The following is a 19558-nucleotide window of genomic DNA, read 5'->3' as shown; positions in this document are numbered from 1 at the left end:
AAGCGGGAGGATTGGGAGTTCAAAGCTAGCCTGACACCCAGTTCCATTGACAGGTCTAGATTTATCTCAGTGGTGGAGATCTTGACTAACAAACACCAGACCCTAGGTTCGTTCTCCAGCTCATTTTCAACGTGCCGTAGACAAGGAGTTCTGACCGAATGAGCAGTTAGAGCAGTTCTGTCAGCACTGGGGACATGGGGCAGCACGCCCATCTTGTACCCAAGTAATACAGTGGGGACCCCAGGACCTCTGAAGGGAAACCACAGCAAGGATGGTGGAGGTCACAGCCGTGTGGACCAGGAACAGCTCACTCTCAGCTGTCTGGAGCAGAGCAGTTAGCAGGCAGCCTCCAGTGCTGCCTCTGTATTTTGACTCTAAGTGCCTCAGAAAAACTGTCCCCGGGCTGCCCAGGAGGCATCTGTCTGTGTGCTTCCTTTTGGCCTTATTCCAGGGTGCTCATTTAGACACTAATGGAACAGTGCTTTTACGGGAGCAGGAAGATCACTCAGGGTTTCTTAGGGCGAGCAAAAACTTAGCATCACGGCGTATGTCTTAGTTCTATTTGAGCACAAGGAAAAGATTCGAGTAAACAATATTGGAATATCATTTTAAATGTTTTCTTTTTTCTACTGACAAATTTAAAGATGATATATGTAGCCCTAGCTACAAATTTCCTAAGAGTTTAAATTTTTTTAATTTTGGAAAGCTAAAGATAAATTTTTGGTTTTTGTTGTTTGGTGAGAGTGTTTTGCTTGGTTTTTTGTTTTGTTTTGGTGGGAGGATGCTGAAACCAAAGCTAGGGTCTCATGCATGGCAGGTAGGGCACCCTACTCCTGGACTACCTCTCCAACCCCATGATGTCCTTATCTGGCGAAATTCCCTGTATTATTAAACTAAAAATTAACAATTTATTTTTATATTATTATGATTGGGGCTTGAGAACCCCAGTCTTTTTTCTGCCACATCCGTTGCTTGCTCACCAATAATACTGCCCCCAAGGTAGTCTAGGTTTTCCTTCCCCCAAAAGCTCTGAGGAGAGGGAAAGCCAGTTTACCTGAGTGCAAGACAACAGGGTTGTCTTTCTGCATGTTACCAGATGGAGCCCTCTTCTCTAAATAATAGTGATGATGATGATGATAATAATAAATAATAATATCCCATCTGTCACCTTAGAAAAGGAAATAATCTTAAGGTCTGTGGGTAAGGACTACCACTTAAGTGGTGTAGGCTAGAGAGAGAGGTGAGTGCCATTTGTAAATAGTTCAGGAGAACTCTGATGTCACAATTGAGCAGAGACCCCACTGCCATCTGGAACAAGAGCCTTTGGGTATGGGCTCAGTGTCTAGGATGGAGTCTGGAGGAAGCTGGTTCTCCTGGAGCAAAGACGAGTGGGAAGTTGAGCCCCGTGAAGAACTAAACTCACTCTACTCTCTGGACTTGGGTAGAGACCTTAGGTTTCCCTCTGGTTGTGATGGGAGGTGCCGCTACAGAGTTTTGAGTAGAGGGAGGGCATGAGGCATTCTTATGAGGTCACAGATGTGAGAACAGACGGAAGGGGGCCTGGCGGTCAGGGAGATTAGTTACGTGACCGAAGACTTGGAGGAGGGATGATCAGAAGTGGTGGTCAGGTGCCTTTTACGGCAGAACAGAAAGTCTAGTGAATTAAATGCAGGGAGTAAAGAGAGAAGCCAGTGATGACTTTGTGGGCTTGGGCCTGTTTAGCTGGAAAGACAGATACAGTTCTGTGCATCTGAGCATCTCTGCTGCACTGAGGGTGCAGCTGGCTAGCCCACTGCCCACGGGTGTGAGTGATCAGTGCCAGCGACTAGCCCACTGCCCACGGGTGTGAGCAGTGCCCAGCCCTGAATAATGAATCATTGCACCTGGGCCTTCCTCCTGGCATTTTTTCTCTCGGTTCCCTTTTGGTGATCAAATGGTTCCATTTGTGGGATTCTTAAAATTCCTAACATTTGGACTGTCTAAGAACTGGGCTCAGGGACTGTTTGCTATAATCTTAGTTCTCAGGAGTTTAGGCGGAAGGTACTTTTTCTGTGAGTTGGAGGCCATCCTGAGCTACATGGTAAGCACCAGGGTAGCCCAATACCTACTACCAAGACTCTGTCTCAAAAGAACAACAAAAAGACTTAGTTTTCTGTGAACTCTAACAGAAAGGTGAGTAATCTTCTGGGCCCTGGAGCAAGCCGCTCACACAGGACCAGTCACTGCTGAGCTGCGCCCTCCTCGGACGTGGGAGTCATTACTGCTACTGTGTATTATACCCCTGCTATACAGTGAATGTTGAACCACTGAGTGCCTGGGGATACATTTTACACAACTGAAATGTCTTTTTGTCTCGTTCTGTAGCATCTGATGGCTGCAAAGTACAAGAAAAGCGAACTGCCCCCAGCCGCCCCACTTCGACAGTTTCAGGACAAACTAGCAATCCCTCAGGAAATAAACCAGGTATGACACCGGCAGTTACCTGCGAAGGGGGAGGTTACTTCATTCCCATGCTGATGGCAGACTAAAAGAAGAGTTTAGGAGTGTTTGGCTCTGCCCTGCCACTCGTACTTACCTCGTTATTTTTATCGATTTTTTTCTCACAATACAGGGAATCAAAACCAGGGACTCACATGTGCTAGCCAAGCCCTGCCACTGAGCAGCATTCTCCTGTCCTCTGATAGTAGAAGGAAAACACTTGGGAGCTCTCAGCAGCGTACTAACAAAGCAAAGCACTGAGTGCAGACACAGCAGTTCCATAAGAATAGTAATATTTCAATCAAATCTTTACAAATCTGCATGTGTGTATGGGGTATGTGTACGTGTGCATATGTGCATGTGTGTGTCTGTATGGGGTATGAACATGGGGCCAGAAGATCTCGTAGGATCCCTAGGGCTTAAGTGCAGGTAGTTGTGAACCCCCTGATGATTGGCTGGGAAGCAATCTTGGGTCCTCTGCAAGAATAAATAGTCGTTCTTGACCACTGAGCCATTGCTTCAGCACCTCACTCAAACATTTTAAACAAAAGATATACCAATGTATGCCTTTCTTAAATCAACTCTTCTGCTGTGTTCTGTCTCTTTTCAGATCCCCCACCTGTGCTGCGGGTTGATGACCGGCAGCGTCTGGCCAGAGAGCGCCGGGAGGAACGAGAAAAACAGCTAGGTAGTCCAAGCCCTGCACTGCCTGTGTCTGGTCATTCAGTGACCGCCTTGTTGAAAGGCTAATTTGTCAGCTCTCAGACAGAGACACTTATCACTCTCAGTAGGCAGCACTGTGACATCCACTCTTGTGTGTTTGTGTATTTGGCTGGTGGTTGGTGAAGCAGCCTTGTGTGTGATCCAAGCAAAACCAGCAGTGAATGACCGTGTACAAAACGAAAGGAGAGAGAGCATAAGGAGAGTAAACACAGTCCCTGCTCTTAAGCACAAAGGCCTGAGACTCCACACTGCTGCACTTCCTGCTCTACAGACAGGAAAGGCAGAGACCTGATGCCAAGGTCCCTGCTTTTCCCTTGTCACCAGAGGCCCTTGTGAAAGGTCAGCAGCTCCCTCCAGTGTTTGCCGAAGCCACCTGGCAAGCTGAGTCACAAGACTGGCCTACCAGGAAGTGGTGAGCAGTTTCCCTGTTCTAGAACATTGGCTAGGACGCAGTGCCCAGCCCTCTTCTGTCCACGGTCTTTTGTTTGTCCAACAACAGTGGTGTGAGACACATGAGAATGAGGGTGAGAGTAACCAAAGTGTTCTCTATATGAAACTGCCCAACATAAAAGTAAAGCAGAACATGCTTGTTCAGTTGAAGCCATAAAACCACTCAAGTGTACAAGTTCAGTTCTCTGTGCACAGTCAGCTCCTCAGTGGGTACATAACTAAAGACAGTGTCTGCCCCTCCCTCAGAGTCCATCAGTACAGTTCACCAGGAGATCCAAGTCAGGTCGCTACACGGGTCCTTCGTACACTGAACGCTTAGCATGTCTGAAGTATTCAGATGTTTTGAAACCAAGACAGGCTGGGACCTGAGGTTTTTGCAGGAAGCGGCCCATGCTTTGCTGAAGTTGCCAGTCTAGAAGAGTTAGTTCATCCGTGGGACGACCCAGCCTCTCTACCCTATTCCTTTACTGTTCCTGTCAAGATCCCAACTGTGTGGCACGAGTGACATTTGCACAGGCCTGTTTCCCTTCCTTGCTACAGTACCGAGGTGACTCCATTTCGTTAGCAAGATGTCATTTGTGTTTTCTGCTGTGCCTTCATTCATTTTTTTACCTAAATGTTTCTTTGTGTGTGTGTTTATATATGTTATATATGTATGTGTACATATGTGTGTGAGTGTGTGTATATATGTATGTATGTGTGTATATGTGTGTGTATATGTATGTGATTTATATATGTGGGTCCCCATGCCATTGTGTGTGTGTGTGTGTGTGTGTGTGTGTGTGTGTAGGCCAGAGAACAAGTTGGTTCACTGTTCCTACTGTTACGTAGATTTTGAGAATCAAATTTAGGTCTTCTTTTTTTTTAATTATTATTCATTCATTTTATTCCCTTCTTACTCGATGAAGAGAATGCAGTTTTGTGGCCTCCTAAATGTGTCCTGGGCCCTCAGCATGAACTGATGGTGCTTCACAATAAGTGGTTGTGGTTTACTGAGGACTAATTCAGAATTCCATAGGACTGGCAAGTGTACAATGCCTGGCAGGTTGTTGAGCTCCCACAATTAAAAAGCAGAAGGCAGATAGTTAGAATCCCTCCAGTGTTCAGACAGGATGCTCTCTAAACACAGTACCAGCAGTGTGCTGTGAATTGCTCATCATTTTTTAAAAAATTTTATTGGATATTCTCTGTATTGACATTTCAGTGTTATCCCCTTTTCACCAATCCCATCCCCCCTCCTCCCCCTCCCATTGCCTCCATGAAGATGCTCCCTCTCCCAACTACCCTTCCCACCTCAGCGCCTTGGCGTTCCCCTACACTGGGAAAACAAGCCTTCACTGGACCAAAAGCCTCTCCTCCCATTGATGCCAGACAATACCATCCTCTGCTGCATATGCAGAGGAGCCATGGGTCTCTCCATGTTACTCATTGGTTGGTGTTTTAGTCCCTGGGAGCTGTGTGGAGGGTTTGGTTGGTTGATAATGTTGTTCTTCCCATGGGGCTGCAAACCCTTTCTGCTAAGAAATCACTTCATCCACTGAGCCATCTCCTCAGCCACTTTTGTTGATTTTACTTTTACTGACATACCCAATCTGGCCTCAAGTTTGGGATCATCTGCCTTCTTGGTGCTGGGGTTACAGGCATGGTGCACTGTACCTGGTGCGGCTGACGTTTTAAACACATTTTCACTAACTTGGTGGGAAATAATGAAACTGCTGTTTGCTGAGCCTGCCCTTTCCTCCTAGAACCAATGATTCCTGCTTCTGCCAGGCTTCCTGCAGACAGGCGTTTCCTGGAAAGCATGCTGGCTGTGGCCTTGGGGCCTTGACCTCCTCCTGTGAACAATGTGCCCTCATCATAATATTGGTTAGAGCGGTGGCCAGCACTGGAGTATTAAAAAAAAGGAGAGGGGCTAATGAATAGGAAACCTTTAAAATATGTACAGTATAAAAACAAGAAGCAGTTGGGAGTGTCAACTGCTGCTGTGCTTGATTTCAAACTTTGTTGAGCTACACGTGTGGAAACGTTTCAACTATTAGCAAACTTTAAAAAGTAATGGCCAGTGATTGTGGTTTTTTTCTGTTGAGTGTAGTTTGAAGTGAGCATTTCATCTGGCAGTATCGTGTGCTTGTACTGCTGAGCAGATCGGCCTGGTCTGTTATTTTCTGTTATTATTAATCTGAGTCGTGCTTTGGTGGTCAGATTGTGGTGTGTCATGTGGATGTTCTTCCCATATTTTCCTCCAGTTTTTTTTCATATAAATCCAGCCTAATTCTTCTGTGTGAGACTGTTCTCTGGATTGGTTGGACAAAGGGCATATGTTATCTAAAAGCTTTTGTTTCTGTCTTAGAAGCTTTCCAAGTGGTCTCTCCCCTTCACTCCACGCAGACCAGTCCAGGCTGCCGCCCACCTCCTCCCCGTTGCTGACTTCCAAGCTTTAACTTTGGGTTTTGTTCTTTACCCTGGGAAATTTTCTTTTCTGTCCTGACCATTTGTCCCGACACTCTGTCCCTTGGGTGCTGTTGGCAGTTCTCACTTCTCCAGCTAGTCCTAAGGCAGCAGGTGGCTCCCTATTGTCTGAGATAGAACTTGTTTTGCTTTAGAGTTTTTAACATAGGTCTCTTCCCTGTAGCCTAGGCTGGTCTCATTCATAGCTCTTCCCCAGTGTCAGCCCTCTGAGTGCCAGGATCACAAGGGAAAGACACCACACTCAGTTATAAACTCGGCTTCTGTACAGATACATTGCCATCTGTCACCAAAACTGACTCACCTTGGTAGCATCTGTGTCAGTAAATGCCCTACCTGGAACATACTTCCTGGACTTTCTGCCAGATTGTCTTCTGTACAAAGCTGTCAACACCACCCAGATAGAGTATGGCTACCATAGCACACCTCTGCTTCAGACCTCTAGGTGGCTTTCTATCTCACCCAGTAGAAGCCAGAATTCTGTGGTTTGCCTCCTGTCCCTTAAACTCACTGGACACATCCTTGAGTCAGAACCTTACTAGTTGCTGTTGGCTTCAAATAGAACACACAGCCTGAGAAACCTACATGGCTCATGTCCCCCTTCAAATTACTGAAATACTGCCTCTTTAGTGGGGTATTTCCTGACTACTCAGGTTTGCAACTCCCTCAAGTCAGAACTCCCCCCTCATGTAAACAGGTATATACCTAAATTATCTCCTGTTAGTCAGCCTTCACTAGGATGCACATTACACAAAGGAAAAGGGTTTTTCAATTTCCAAAGCCCACAGAAAAACCTAGAATAGCCTTGTGCATAGTAAATATTCAGCAGTTCATTGTTGAATATTAAGTAAGTCTTATGTATTTTAATTCAGGTTAAGCAGCAGGTATTGCAGGCCGGTGTGCAGTGCCTGATTTGACTGTAGCTCTGTCACATGGTGCTAAAATCTTAAAGCTTCTCCAGAGGCTCAGATGAGAAAGACAGAGAATCTGTAGAACATTTGAGTCTTACCGACCTCATGGCCGTTACTACTCCTGCAATACTTTGACAAAGTTCAAGAGAATGTTTAAGGAATATGTAACAACAATTTTAAAAGTCCTCCACATTTCAGGAGATAGTTTTGTTTCTTTTCGTTTCTTTTCTTTTGGTAAATAATATCGATTTAAGAATATAGAAATAATTTAAAGTGTTATGTTTACTTTTCCAAATGTTTCAGCATACTTTTGGTAAATGCCTACTTATTTTATCTTTTTCAAATACAAAGTCTTGTGTTATTCGTGCATGCATGTGTGCTGTTGTTGCTGTTGCTGTTGTTCCTGGTTTCTGCAGGGCCACACATGCTGTAGTAACAGTGTAGCACTGAGCTGCACTCCCAGCCCTCTGAGACCAAATCTCTGTGACTGTGTTTCTACTCCCAGTTAGGACTGTCTGGGCTTTTCTGGGTTCTATAAAATCATGGGAGAGGGATGTAGACAGCTTAGTGTGTCAAGGCACCTGACACCCACACATACTTACACATATATGAACAGAGAAAACAAAAATGTAATTTAAAATGTTAGTGGTGAAAGATCATTACAGTGTATATATATTTGTAGATGTAATTGATACAGATCTCATTACGTTCTAAATCTTTAATAGCTTGTGTTGGCTTTCATAGCTAAGTTTAAAGCTGTTCTAGAGATCTCTCAGAATGTTTTTTTCAAAATAACACAATAATATGAAAAGGACTTTGGCCTTGGAATAAATTTCTGTTAAATTAGTTGAGGTGATTATATCAGACTCGGCCCCTCCAGCTGTAGCTTTATTGCTTTGCCTTTTTTTTCCATTCTAATTTTAATGTGTTATAGATTCAGGGACAGTGGTATTGGTGAGTATAATAAAGAGAGAAGTAACCATTTCAACCTGGTATTGGATGTTCATCTCAAGTCAGTGTAACAACCAGCGATGGTCTGGCCCTCGCTGTGAGTGAAGCTCCTCCCATTTCATACTTTGATTACATACGGTTTTCTTTTGAGGAAAAGTTTGGAAACTTTAACATCTCATCCAGATTGAGGTCTGTGACCAGTCTTAGCCCTGCCCTCCCTGCTCAGGCACTTGGGACATCACACTAACGAAGTTCCTAGATCCTCGGGTAGGGAAGAGGCAGCTCTGGATCCTGTGGGCACACACCAGAGCCGCTGTGTCATGAGTCAGCCAGTTGGAAGACTGAATGTGTTTGTGGGTGGTTTAGGTAAGAAGGGTCTGAATGAAGTCTTAGGATCAGATGAATAAGTGGCAAACTCACTATCTTTTTACTTCTAAACGTACTTTGCCTGTAAGTGTGAAAATAAAGATTCTAACCCTCAACAGTAAGAATCCTGTGGGCATGGCACTGAGTAATGAGGACCTTCCCTACCTCTCCCCCATGTGGAAGAGGAACATTAGTCACTGGGAAGGGTTCCAGCCCAGATGTTTTAACAGAATGGTTCTTTGTGCTTCCAGAGTCAGACAGTCCGGAGTCTAAGCTCCAGCTCTGCCACTCACATGTCCTGAGATGTAGAGAAGTCACCTCACTTCCCTGTCTCTCAGGCCTGTCCATGACTGGGGTCAGCATGCAGTGTGAGCCGAGACTCTTTCCAGGTGATAATACAGGAGCATGTGGCCAGTCAGGTGACTAAGTGCCTGGAACTCTAGGCCTGATAATTCTGAGCTGAGAAATAGCAGTTGGGGGCTGGGAGGCTTCTAGGGAGGTCAGCCATGAAAAGAGCCCACTCACTGGTCAAGCCAGACTCCACTGCTTTAGCAGTGACTCTGTTCACATAGAATTCTGGGAAGTTTCTATCTCTTCCAAGGTCTTGCTTTCTTATTTCAAGACCTCCCCACACATAAGGGGTACCACAGGGCTTCTATATGTGTAAATCTCTGTCCCAGCATCCCAGTTCCATTAGCCTTCAGGCACAGGGAAGTAAGAAGGCCTCTTAGACAGGAGGCAGTGTGGGTGTCCTACAAGGCCAGGCCAAACAGCTCTACAGAACTCTAATTATAGTTAAAGGGAAAGACTGTTCACCCAGCACTTGGGACACTGAGACAGAAGGATTACCCAGAGCTCAAAACCAGCTTGGTCTACAGAGTGACACACCATGGGGTCTATTCATTATTCTCATGGCTCTGGTTGCTGTTGCTTCCTATGGTGGAGGTCAACTCCCAGGCCTCAATGCTAGGCAAGCATGTCAGTGGTAATTAGACTCTGACTTTTAAACAGCACACCTGGCACTGGGTAGTCAACATAAGTCAACTCAGTCTTATGATAGGATTGATTTTAGTCCTTCTACCATTGGGGGAAGGGTGAGGATATGGTAGGGATTGAAACAAGTCTCAGGATGTTGAGCAGGCTGGTCTTGAACTCAAACACTTGCTCAGCCTCCCAGGGACCACCGTATAGACTCTTGGTGGTGGTACTATCTATTCTGGTACTCGGTGCTGCTAGAGATGCTTCAGTGCCTTACTTTGAAGTTTTAGCCTAGTGGCAGATTATAAGGTTATAAGAAAAACAAACGAACAAAAGGGGGCAAAACTGTACTTTTTCAGAAGTTGATGGCATCCGTGTGTTCTCTACTTATTCTACTCCAGCAGTGGAATACGCCCTCCACCTGTGTAGACACAGTCGGGACCAGGACAGGCACGGACTGGGACGGGTGTAGGTGGGTGTCCACCCAGCCCGCGAGCGAACACTCCGAGTTCTCTGTCCTACCTGCACCTTCTATTAGCTGACTTCTGTCTGGCCGTAGAACAGGAGTCACCAGGATTAACACACAGCCCATTATTCCATGTGCTGCCCCCACAGAAGAGCGTGGCACTGTACCAAGTGTTGTGGGTGTTACCGTGAGCTCACCGACAGTCCTGACAGGAAGTCAGTGCTGTAGTGATTTCAAGAAGATCCACACACGGCGTGACTTGTTCACTGGCCCATAGCTGGTCTGTAGGCTCGAGTTCCTGTGCAGCTGTGTGTCTACCCCAGTACCTGCTTTTCATTCCAAGTTCCCCTGACAAACAGGCACTGTGTTTCTATACAGAATCCAGTTTGATAGCACATTTCAGTGTTGTACAGCACCAGCGTGTTACCGTTACTGTTCCATGAGAACGTCCTGGTGGCAGATGAGCCTGATTTACTTGCTCATGTCTGTCACCGAATCTCAGGGGGTGGCGTCCATGTCTTTTTTTAAGAACCTATGAACTAGGCATGAATTAACTTCAAAGGATGGAAGGTTAACATTCCCAGTGTTTCATGATTTGTCTGGACACGCTCTTCTCTTACATAGGTACATCTTCATGAAATTTAATGAGGACTTAAAGATGTAGCCAGTTTTATTGGCCATCTAGGGCCACTGCCCTCACAGAATTTCATGGACTGGGTGGCTTCAGCATCAGAACTACATTTTCTCACACTTTGGAGTCAGGGAAGCCCCCAGACTAGTGTTTGGTCTCACGGCTGCTTAGGGCTTTCCTCAGAGCAAAGGCATCCAGAGAGAATGGGTCCGTGAAGACGGCTCAGCAGGTAAACGCACTTGCTGCAAGCCAGGAGACCTGCACCTAATTCCACATAGCCAGAGAAAGACGGAAGAACAGTTGTTTTTGGCCTCCATGTGTACACTGTGGTGCACAAGCATCATGCACACAGTGTAAGAGAGAGGCAGGAAGAAAGAGCGCACACACTGTTGTATCTTTTTAAAAACAAAACACTTATCCTATCTAATGAGACCCTCCCACCTTTTAGGGACCCATTTGATCTTTTTCTTATGTTTTATAGTTTTGCCTTTTGAAACAGGGTCTTCTGCTTGGCCCAGTGGCCTGGAACAGTGGGTCTTCCCTACCTTAGCTTCAGTGCTGAGGCTGTGGGCATGCACCACCATGCCTGGCTACTTCAAGCTTGATTACCTTCTAAAGGATTTGCTCCCAAATACAGTCATGGGGGTTAGAGCTTTAACATGGGAATTTGGAGTCAGGGGACATCCTTTAGTCTTTAGCAATGGCTGGTTTTCTGTTTTTCAGTTTGTTTCATGTTCAGAATTCTTGCCGGAAAAAAAAAAATTGGCCTCAAAACTGGGTTAATAGTTTAAATTACTAAAGTTCATAATAAATAAACTTTCAATTCTTAAAATATTTTAGAAGGTCACAGGAATTATGCTGAGCAGCTCTTCTGAGGGCTCACCAGCAGGTGCTACAATGACCAAAAAGTAGTATTTGTTTTTCCAACACTGTTTGCCTGTTCTGTGTGAGTATTTACAGATATTTGCTGTACTTTGAGGGGGAACACCATGCATTAGAATCTCCTCTTCCTGTTAAAGACAGATGTGGAGACATGATTGTAGCTCCTTAGGGGGTGCTTAGCTGACATGGGTATGCAGGGTTACAGGCCATCCCCAGGAGCCCCAATTTCCTCAAAGAAAGGGTCTTCAAGGGATATTTGTTGTAAAAAATTAACCACTTAAATAATGTAAATCATGTGGTTTATACACAACCCCAAGAGAGCCTTTAATTTTCCTAGTTAAGACGTTGGTGACAGAGGTGGAAATTGTATCCAGAGATCTGTTCTCACTGCTTGATGTACAATTACGGCTTAATCCTCAGAATAGCATGACCGGTCCTATGTTTCCCCACAACTTGGTCTGGTTTAGAGCTCATTCCAGGTAGTTTAACCAAGACCAGTCGGCCATCAGTAGTTCACAGTGGACCAGGAAGTATTCATTATTAAGATGTTTGGATGTGTTCAAGTGGTTGCAACTCTGGCAGATGGGGAAACAACCTTTTTCCCTACATAGAAAGCAGAGCTTAGGAAATGCTAACGTGTCGGATGTCAAAAAGTGACTGCAGAAGACCAGTGTGGCAGGGCTCTGTAAACACTTAGCTCAGCTCTACCTGCAGGTTTGTTAGAAATAGAAATTACTTATGCCAAGACCACAAAAACTAAAAACCAAGCATCCCACTGTTACTAGTAGCCTGGAACGTGAGGATTGGAGCCCATGGATTTGATTCTAACTAGATGCTTTTGCCCTTTAACCCCCAGACTTAGGTTATGGTGGTATGCATGACAATCGTGAGGTCACTGCCTTCTAAAGTGGATTAGCTAGAGACCGCACAGGAGTAGAGAGGGAAAACATTGTTGGAAAGTGGAGCAAGGAGTTCAGGCAAACTGGATACTAACTTTAGATATAGGTAATGCTGCAGATAGCATTGACCCAAGTGTGGTGGTGCACACCAGTAATAGTAACCCATGTGTGATGGTGCACACCTATAATGGTGACCCAAGTGTGGTCGTGCCCACCTGTAATGGTGACCCAAGTGTGGTCGTGCCCACCTGTAATGGTGACCCAAGTGTGGTGGTGCCCACCTGTAATGATGACCCAAGTGTGGTGGTGCCCACCTGTAATGGTGACCCAAGTGTGGTGGGGCACACCTGTAATGGTGACCCAAGTGTGGTGGTGCCCACCTGTAATGATGACCCAAGTGTGGTGGTGCCCACCTGTAATGGTGACCCAAGTGTGGTGGGGCACACCTGTAATGGTGACCCAAGTGTGGTGGTGCCCACCTGTAATGGTGACCCAAGTGTGGTGGGGCACACCTGTAATGGTGGTACTTATGAGTACAGGCAGGACTAGGAATTCAAGGCCATCCTAAAATACATAGCAAGTTTAAGGACTACATAAGATTTTAGCTGAAAAAATCTAAAGATTTTATGGTCCAAATTTTGGACATTCTCACATACAGTGTTAATAATACATGGGTTTTTAGTTATTGTGGTTGGAGGAAACTCCATATATTAAAGTAGCTCTGAAGGTAAGTTTGCCTCCTGAAATGGGAAAGGCCTTTCCTCATTGAGCAATTCAAGTGCTAAGCTGGCCTGTGCTGGATCTCCCTGTGTTTCCCCAAAGCTGCGCGAGAAAGCGTCTGGCTGGAGAGAGAAGAGCGAGCCCGGCAGCACTATGAGAGGCACCTGGAGGCGCGGAAGAAGAAGCTGGAGGACCAGCGTCTGAAGGAAGAGCGGAGGAGGGCTGCGGTGGAGGAAAAGCGGAGACAGAGGCTGGAGGAGGACAAGGTGTGGGGAGTGCTCCCGTGTTCCATCCTGGGGTGCAGACAGCTGCAGGTGTTGGGCACAGGCTGGGGGTCAAAGAAGTTGACTGGCTCTTAGTGGTGATGCTGGAACGTTGAGTCCCCATGTCCCCATGTCTCTCGTTACTGCTTTTACTCAGCTGTACTGAAGGGCTAAAGTCACCCAGGGGGCTTCCGTAGGGCCTCACCATATGTGAACATTTCCATGTAGGTAAATATTTCTGCATATTTACTTCATTCACACTCAGCAGTTAAGTGTTATGTAAGATGGAGGGGCAGCTATACTCGAAATAGTAAGGTAATACAGTAGTAAGCTGTGAGTGTCCCTGCGAGGAGGGTGGAGTGTGCTTGTAATCCTAACACTCAGAAAACAGGTGAGGTAGGATTGTCACAAGTTCAAGGATAGTCAATGAAGACCAAACCTCAAAGAAAAGTTTTTCTCTCTTAGACCCTGTACCATTCTTGAGCGTTCTTTCTCACTTTTCCTTAATATGTCCTCTGCTTGGGGGACAGAAAAAATATTGTGTTCTCACTTTGTGATTTTTATTTTTAAAATATGACTAAATGAGGCTGGTTTATAGGCAAGTGCTTGCTAGCTTGCATGAGGTCCTGGCACCACCACCCCCTTTCCCTTGCACATGCACATGTGGATCAGTTAAGTGAGGCATAATGATACACACCTAGTTCCTAGGATCACAAGTTTGAGGTTATTGAGACACATAACATGTCTAACTATAAACAAAGCACGTGCTGAGCATCAGTTTACTGCGTGAGGGCTGTACTAGTGTTGGGGGAGGCGTCCCACCCAGGAGGGAAGCACTTATTTATCTGTTGTACTCAAGGACTTTTGAACTGGGAACTAATGGTTGCAGAAACAACCCGAGACTGTCGCTGTTCCCATCTTACAGCACAGAAGTTAGGAAATGGTTTAGAACACCAGTATAGTAGGGCGAAAAATTAGGTAGTCCACTGTACTCTGGCTTAAGCTGCAGAACCTTCAAACATCGAAACCTAACCTCCAGCTCTTCTGTCCTACATAAGGAGCGCCATGAGGCTGTTGTCCGACGGACGATGGAAAGGAGCCAGAAGCCAAAGCAGAAGTATAACCGGTGGTCGTGGGGAAGCCCTCTCCACAGGAGCCCTAGCATCCACAGTGCAGGTAAGTACAGACCCCTCTTTCAAGCCCGTCCTTTGAGCTTGGTTGTAGTTTTTGCTGGACAGTAAGAATGCATTTGGTTTTTGTTTCTGTTTTTTTCCCCTAAATTTCTGGTTGCAAAATAGAAATCTCTCTGAAATCACTAAACTATAATTAAATGATGCTTCCACGATTTGAGGACCAGAGGGTAATGGAGGGAAGGAAAGGCCCATGGTCTGCTCTTTGCCTCTGCATGAGCTCCTTTCCCTAGAGAGAAACCAATGCAGCATCTCTGAACCCAACAGCCTCACTGTTTTATGGATCTATTTGCATAAGGTTTGCGTGGCTTATGGGATATGTGATCCCGGGTCACTCTCTGCTCTGGAAGGACCTCAGCCGTACAGCTGGGTCACAGTCTGTCCCATGAGCTGTGTGCTCTGACCAAACGGCCATGTTGTTCTCAGACTAGAAACAGCGGAAACCGTCCAGGCCACTTCTCTCTCCTTGAATGGACATGAAGTTACCTTGACATGGGACGTTAGCAGGAGGTGTGTGTGTGTGTGTGTGTGTGTGTGTGTGTGTGTGTGTGTGTACTGTGAATTCAGTATAGCTCAGTGCTGACACGGTATGTCAGCTGCACATTTTTCTTTTTGAAAACTCATGTCTCAGGTGTTTTTGCTGCGTCATCACTGTCCTTGGTTTAGCAGGCGTGGACCGCCACATCACAGCAAATGTGGTGCGTACATCCTTGCCATTGCCGACTGCCTGCTTTGTAGCTAGCACCCCAGACATAGGACCAGGCCATGGTTTGCTGAAGCATCACCAGCCCAGTCACCGCTGCTGCTGCATAGCCTGGACCGAGCACCGTGTTCCTTAAGTGTTCTTAAGGTCAGGTGACTGGCACATTAGCTTTCTCTTTAAGTAATTTTTAATTTTTAATAAAACCCACTTAAGTGTCTTTCAGCTAAGAATTACCTAACAGAGTGCGTCCAGGTTGGCAGCCCCCATGGCCGCCAGTACTACTCGGAATCAGCTTTTACAGCTGAATTTTTCTTTGCATGTTTGCTGTGTGTTTTTATTACTTTTAATTATATTTTCTGATTCTTTTAAAATGTATATGAACGCTCTATCTGCATGTATGCTATATGCCAGAGGAGGGCATCAGATCTCATTACAGATGGTTGTGAGCCACCATGTGGTTGCTGGGAATTGAACTCAGAACCTCTGGGAGAGCAGCCAGTGCTCTAACCACTGAGCCACCTCTCCAGCCCCTCATTACTGTTTTTCTACAGCGTCCCTTCCCCCCTTTTTAAGTTAAGCAAGTAAAAGCAGCTTATTTCCCTGTGACACTGAGCCCATGGCCCTCTACCACCTGTGATGGCATGCACACCAAATCTGCCACCACAAAGACATGGTGCACTTCATCGGATAGTTTCCATGGGTGCTCTGTGAAGAAAAATGGCCGCGGTAAATGTCTTTATAACCATACAGTGTCTAGCACCTTGGAGAAACAATAACTTTACTTAGCCTTAATTCTTGCTTTCCACTTTGCTATTCAGAGCAGTAAAGCCAGGGATGCATTTATGAGCCGTTAAATAAAATCCAGTGACTGGGTTGTAGCAAACTACTGGTCCACTAAAAAAGAGGCATTTGTGAGAAACTGTTGGAATTGGTCCAAGTTCTCAAAGACTAGGAAATGACTGCTGCGGGCTTGAGAGAGACAACCATTCTGCTCCCTGGAACCTTCCTTCACCGGAGCCCTGACCTAACCCTGTTAATCTAAGACCTCCCAGCCTAGAAACAGTCCCATTAAAGTTGTCTGACTTGCTGGTACATTAGCTAGTGTTACCATGGAAACCATTTTATTTGTAAGCCCACCAGTCCTTTTGCGAAATTGTTTTTTGTTCAGTGAGAAAAACTGGAGGAAAGTTGTCTCAGACAGCACCGCACACCATGGCTTGCCTCCATGGATTCAACTGCCCATCACAGAAATGTAGACTTTGCCATTCACACTACTTTGGTGGAAATAGATCTAAGTGTTTTTAGTAACCTATTGACAAAAACCTGCAGATAGGCTTAATATAGACATGGTGCTCCTAGCTAAATCTTAGTACATGAGCAATGTCAGGAAATGTGTCACCGTAGAACCTCGTGGCCACGGCTTTTGCCAGCCTCCCTTATGCACCCGCCCACAGTCAGCATTGGGGTGCTCCTGGTACTGTTTCCCTCGGGACTTGTATTTTTTTCTCATTGCCCAAACCTCACCAGATAAATGTAAATGGAAGTCACAGGAATCACACTGGGTCATTGGTTTTTCTTTTTGAAAACATAGTTAAATGTCAGCTCTAAAAGTTTCCAGTTGAAGATCCATTTCTCATTAATGAGACTTATTACCAGCCGGGTGTAGATAATAGTCAAAATGGCTGTACTTCAGGGAAAAATTCACCAAAAATGCTGACTGACAAAGTTATTCAGCATGTTGGAAAATGTGCAAAGGCAGTTGTCACTGTGGAGAGCATTTCAAGTTGTACTCTCATCAGCCAATAATGGAGGACATCTCCTACATCTTTAACCCCAGCCATCATGGTCAGATACGCAGTGAGACTGGTAGTTTTTATTGCATGTAGTTTGTTCAGGCATCATGAACTTACTGGTGAGCAAGACTCTGAACTCCTAAGTCTTCCTTAACATTTGTCTTCAGGATAAGTTGAACAGTAACACTCATTGGCTTTGGCTGAATTCTGGTTTATATTGCTGTCAGTTCTGCTAAGCAAGTTTATGGACTGAATCCACTGAGATTCAGAGCCTGCCCCCCTCTCTCTCTCTCTCTCTCTCTCTCTCTCTCTCTCTCTCTCTCTCTCTCTCTCCCTCCTCCCTCTCTCCCCCTCTCCCCCTCTCCCCCTCTCTCTTCCCCTCCCTCTCTTCTCTCCTTCCCCCTCTCTCCTTCCCTTCCTCCCTCCCTCCCTCTCTCTCCCTCTCCCTCTCTCTTCCTCCTCTCTCTCCCCCTCTCTCTTCCCCTCCTTCCCTCACTCTCCCTCTCTCCTTCTCTTCCTTCCTCCCTCCCTCCCTCTCTCCCTCCCTCCCTCTCTCCCTCTCTCCCCCTCCTCTCTCTCTCCCCCTCTCTCTTTCCCTCCCTCCCTCTCCCTCTCCCTCTCTCTCCCTCCCTTCCCCCCACCCCCAGGTGTGCACTTCACTGCAGCTTCTCAGTACCATACCCACTGTCCCAAGCTTCTCTTTGCTTCACAGTTGGTCTGCATCAGCCCAGGAGCCTTTCTCTGCTCCTAGGTTTGTCTTCATCTGCTTGTATCATAACAGGCTTGAGTTTAAACTGGTGAACTAAATGTTTATATTGTTTCTTAAGAAGAACGAGTTTTATTTCTAACCTTTAAGTTCCTCTAGTGCATCCACTTAGAGAACTGTGCTGTTGTGGAAGATGTAGACACTGTCAATGGCCTCCAGTCCTGCTTGTCCCACCACTGAACTAGGAATTGCGACCCTGCATGCCGCTGTCAATTAGCATTCTCTCCGTTTGTTTTAGATCCAGACAGGCGGTCAGTTTCCACCATGAATCTTTCGAAACATGTTGATCCCGTCATTAGCAAGCGGCTCTCGTCCTCATCTGCAACTTTGCTAAACTCTCCAGATAGAGGTACAGTCAAAAGGAAAACAAAGCCTGTTCTCTTGCCTCACTAATGTTTGCTTTCCTGGATGTGTACGGATGGGAAAAGCATCTGAAGCTGCTCTCCCTACGTTTCTTAAATAGGAAGAAAAGAAAGCCTGAGAGTAAAAAAGTGTAAGCGCTGAGCACCACTTGCCTTGGGACGAGAGCGTTTCTCGTGTTAGAATGCACTTAGCACACGGTGCACTTAGCACACGGTGCTTCCCTCAGCCGGTTAGCGACGAAGTCACCCCTTATCCACCAGAATGCACATAAACTTGCTCTGGACCGTCCTGTCTCTTGGTCGTCCACATGCTGGGAGTTCCAGGCCCAGCTTTCCAAAGAGAACCTTAAATGACTTGCGATGGCAGTTTAATTCTACCAACTGCTTCTCACTTGGTCAGACATCTCTCATGGCCTTTCTGTGTGTGATGCTGCTTGGTGTCTATTCATTTCAGTCCTGAGGGATTGGCCTCACGTAAGACTTTCTTCACCATGTCCTCCAACTAAAGTCTTAATGGAGTTTTGATTTATGTATCCTATGGATTTACAGTACATGAATATTTAGTTATTCACAAGTGGAAGTCTTGTTTTATACCATGGATGAAACAATCAAGCTTTTCAGAAAAGCTACTTGTTTTAATAACTATGATGACTTTTAAATAAAACCAAAGAGTTATCATGTAATGCAAAGCACACACTTTTTAAAAATAACAAGTTATGGTGTCCTTGTGTATGTTTCTAAGAAATTAGAAAGTGTCATGTTATAATCTGTAATGAGACTGTAATGGACGCATGTTCTGTGTGTGTCAGTTTATATGTCTTGTACTTTATATTGTGGTACCATTGTAAATTCTATAAAGTGGTAAATGTTTGAACAGTTTTTACTGTCTGCTTACCCACACTGTTCTCTTTTAAGCTAAATTTGCCTAAAGTATTGATACTAGAACGTAATCAAGTTTTAGAGGTTTTTCATGTTAATTTATTACATTTTCCTTCATAAATAGGCTTTGTTGCAGACTAGATGGAGTACATTCGGGGGAAGGGAAAACCTGTGCTTCAAGCCCCTTCCTTTACTGAACATAAAATATAGATGTGGTGTGAATGTTGTTCCTACAGCTCTCTGTTCCCTTCCTCTTCCTTTTAAAGTGATCACTTACCTAGAATTTTAATGTCATACTTCTGAGAGCCTGGGTCTGAGACAAACCATAGTTAAGGACTTATAATGCTCTTATGTTAAGCCTTGCTTTTCTGCCTACTACAGTCCCAGGTAAAGATGAGGATAAGGAGACGGGTTGTAAACCAGCTGATGCCCTCACCAGTCTCTGAGGATTGAACATGCTGAATTCACTGTCAGTTAGAAATAAAAGTACATTTAAACCCTTTGTATGAAGTATCTGATTGGATTTCTTAGGGTAACATGGTTTGGGAATAATATCTATTGTTAGCCCACCTATTCTATTTAGTGATTTAGTTAGCCCCTCAGAGGCCCGAACGGTGATGAACTGGGAGCTGGGGTAGCGGCCCCTCTCCCCCCAGTCGCCCAGCTGTGTACATGGGCTAT

At 45.5% G+C, this 19558-nt stretch overlaps 1 protein-coding gene across 1 annotated transcript in view; it reads left to right on the top strand.

Annotated features, from left to right (window-relative positions):
• MAP7 (microtubule associated protein 7) overlaps positions 1-19558 on the top strand; it is a 115457-nt gene that overhangs the window by 69527 nt on the left and 26372 nt on the right. The window contains exons 3-7 of the mRNA XM_080941696.1: positions 2365-2463; positions 3089-3166; positions 13024-13187; positions 14243-14360; positions 17875-17985. Coding sequence (XP_080797822.1) covers positions 14273-14360; positions 17875-17985 — 199 coding nt within the window. The 5' untranslated portion in view covers positions 2365-2463; positions 3089-3166; positions 13024-13187; positions 14243-14272. The remainder of the gene's footprint in view (positions 1-2364; positions 2464-3088; positions 3167-13023; positions 13188-14242; positions 14361-17874; positions 17986-19558) is intronic.

This window comes from Micromys minutus, assembly GCF_963924665.1.
Source record: "Micromys minutus genome assembly, chromosome: 30".
Lineage (NCBI taxonomy): Eukaryota > Metazoa > Chordata > Mammalia > Rodentia > Muridae > Micromys > Micromys minutus.
Note: the sequence above shows the minus strand (reverse complement) of the source record. Positions and strands in the feature narration are given on the sequence as shown.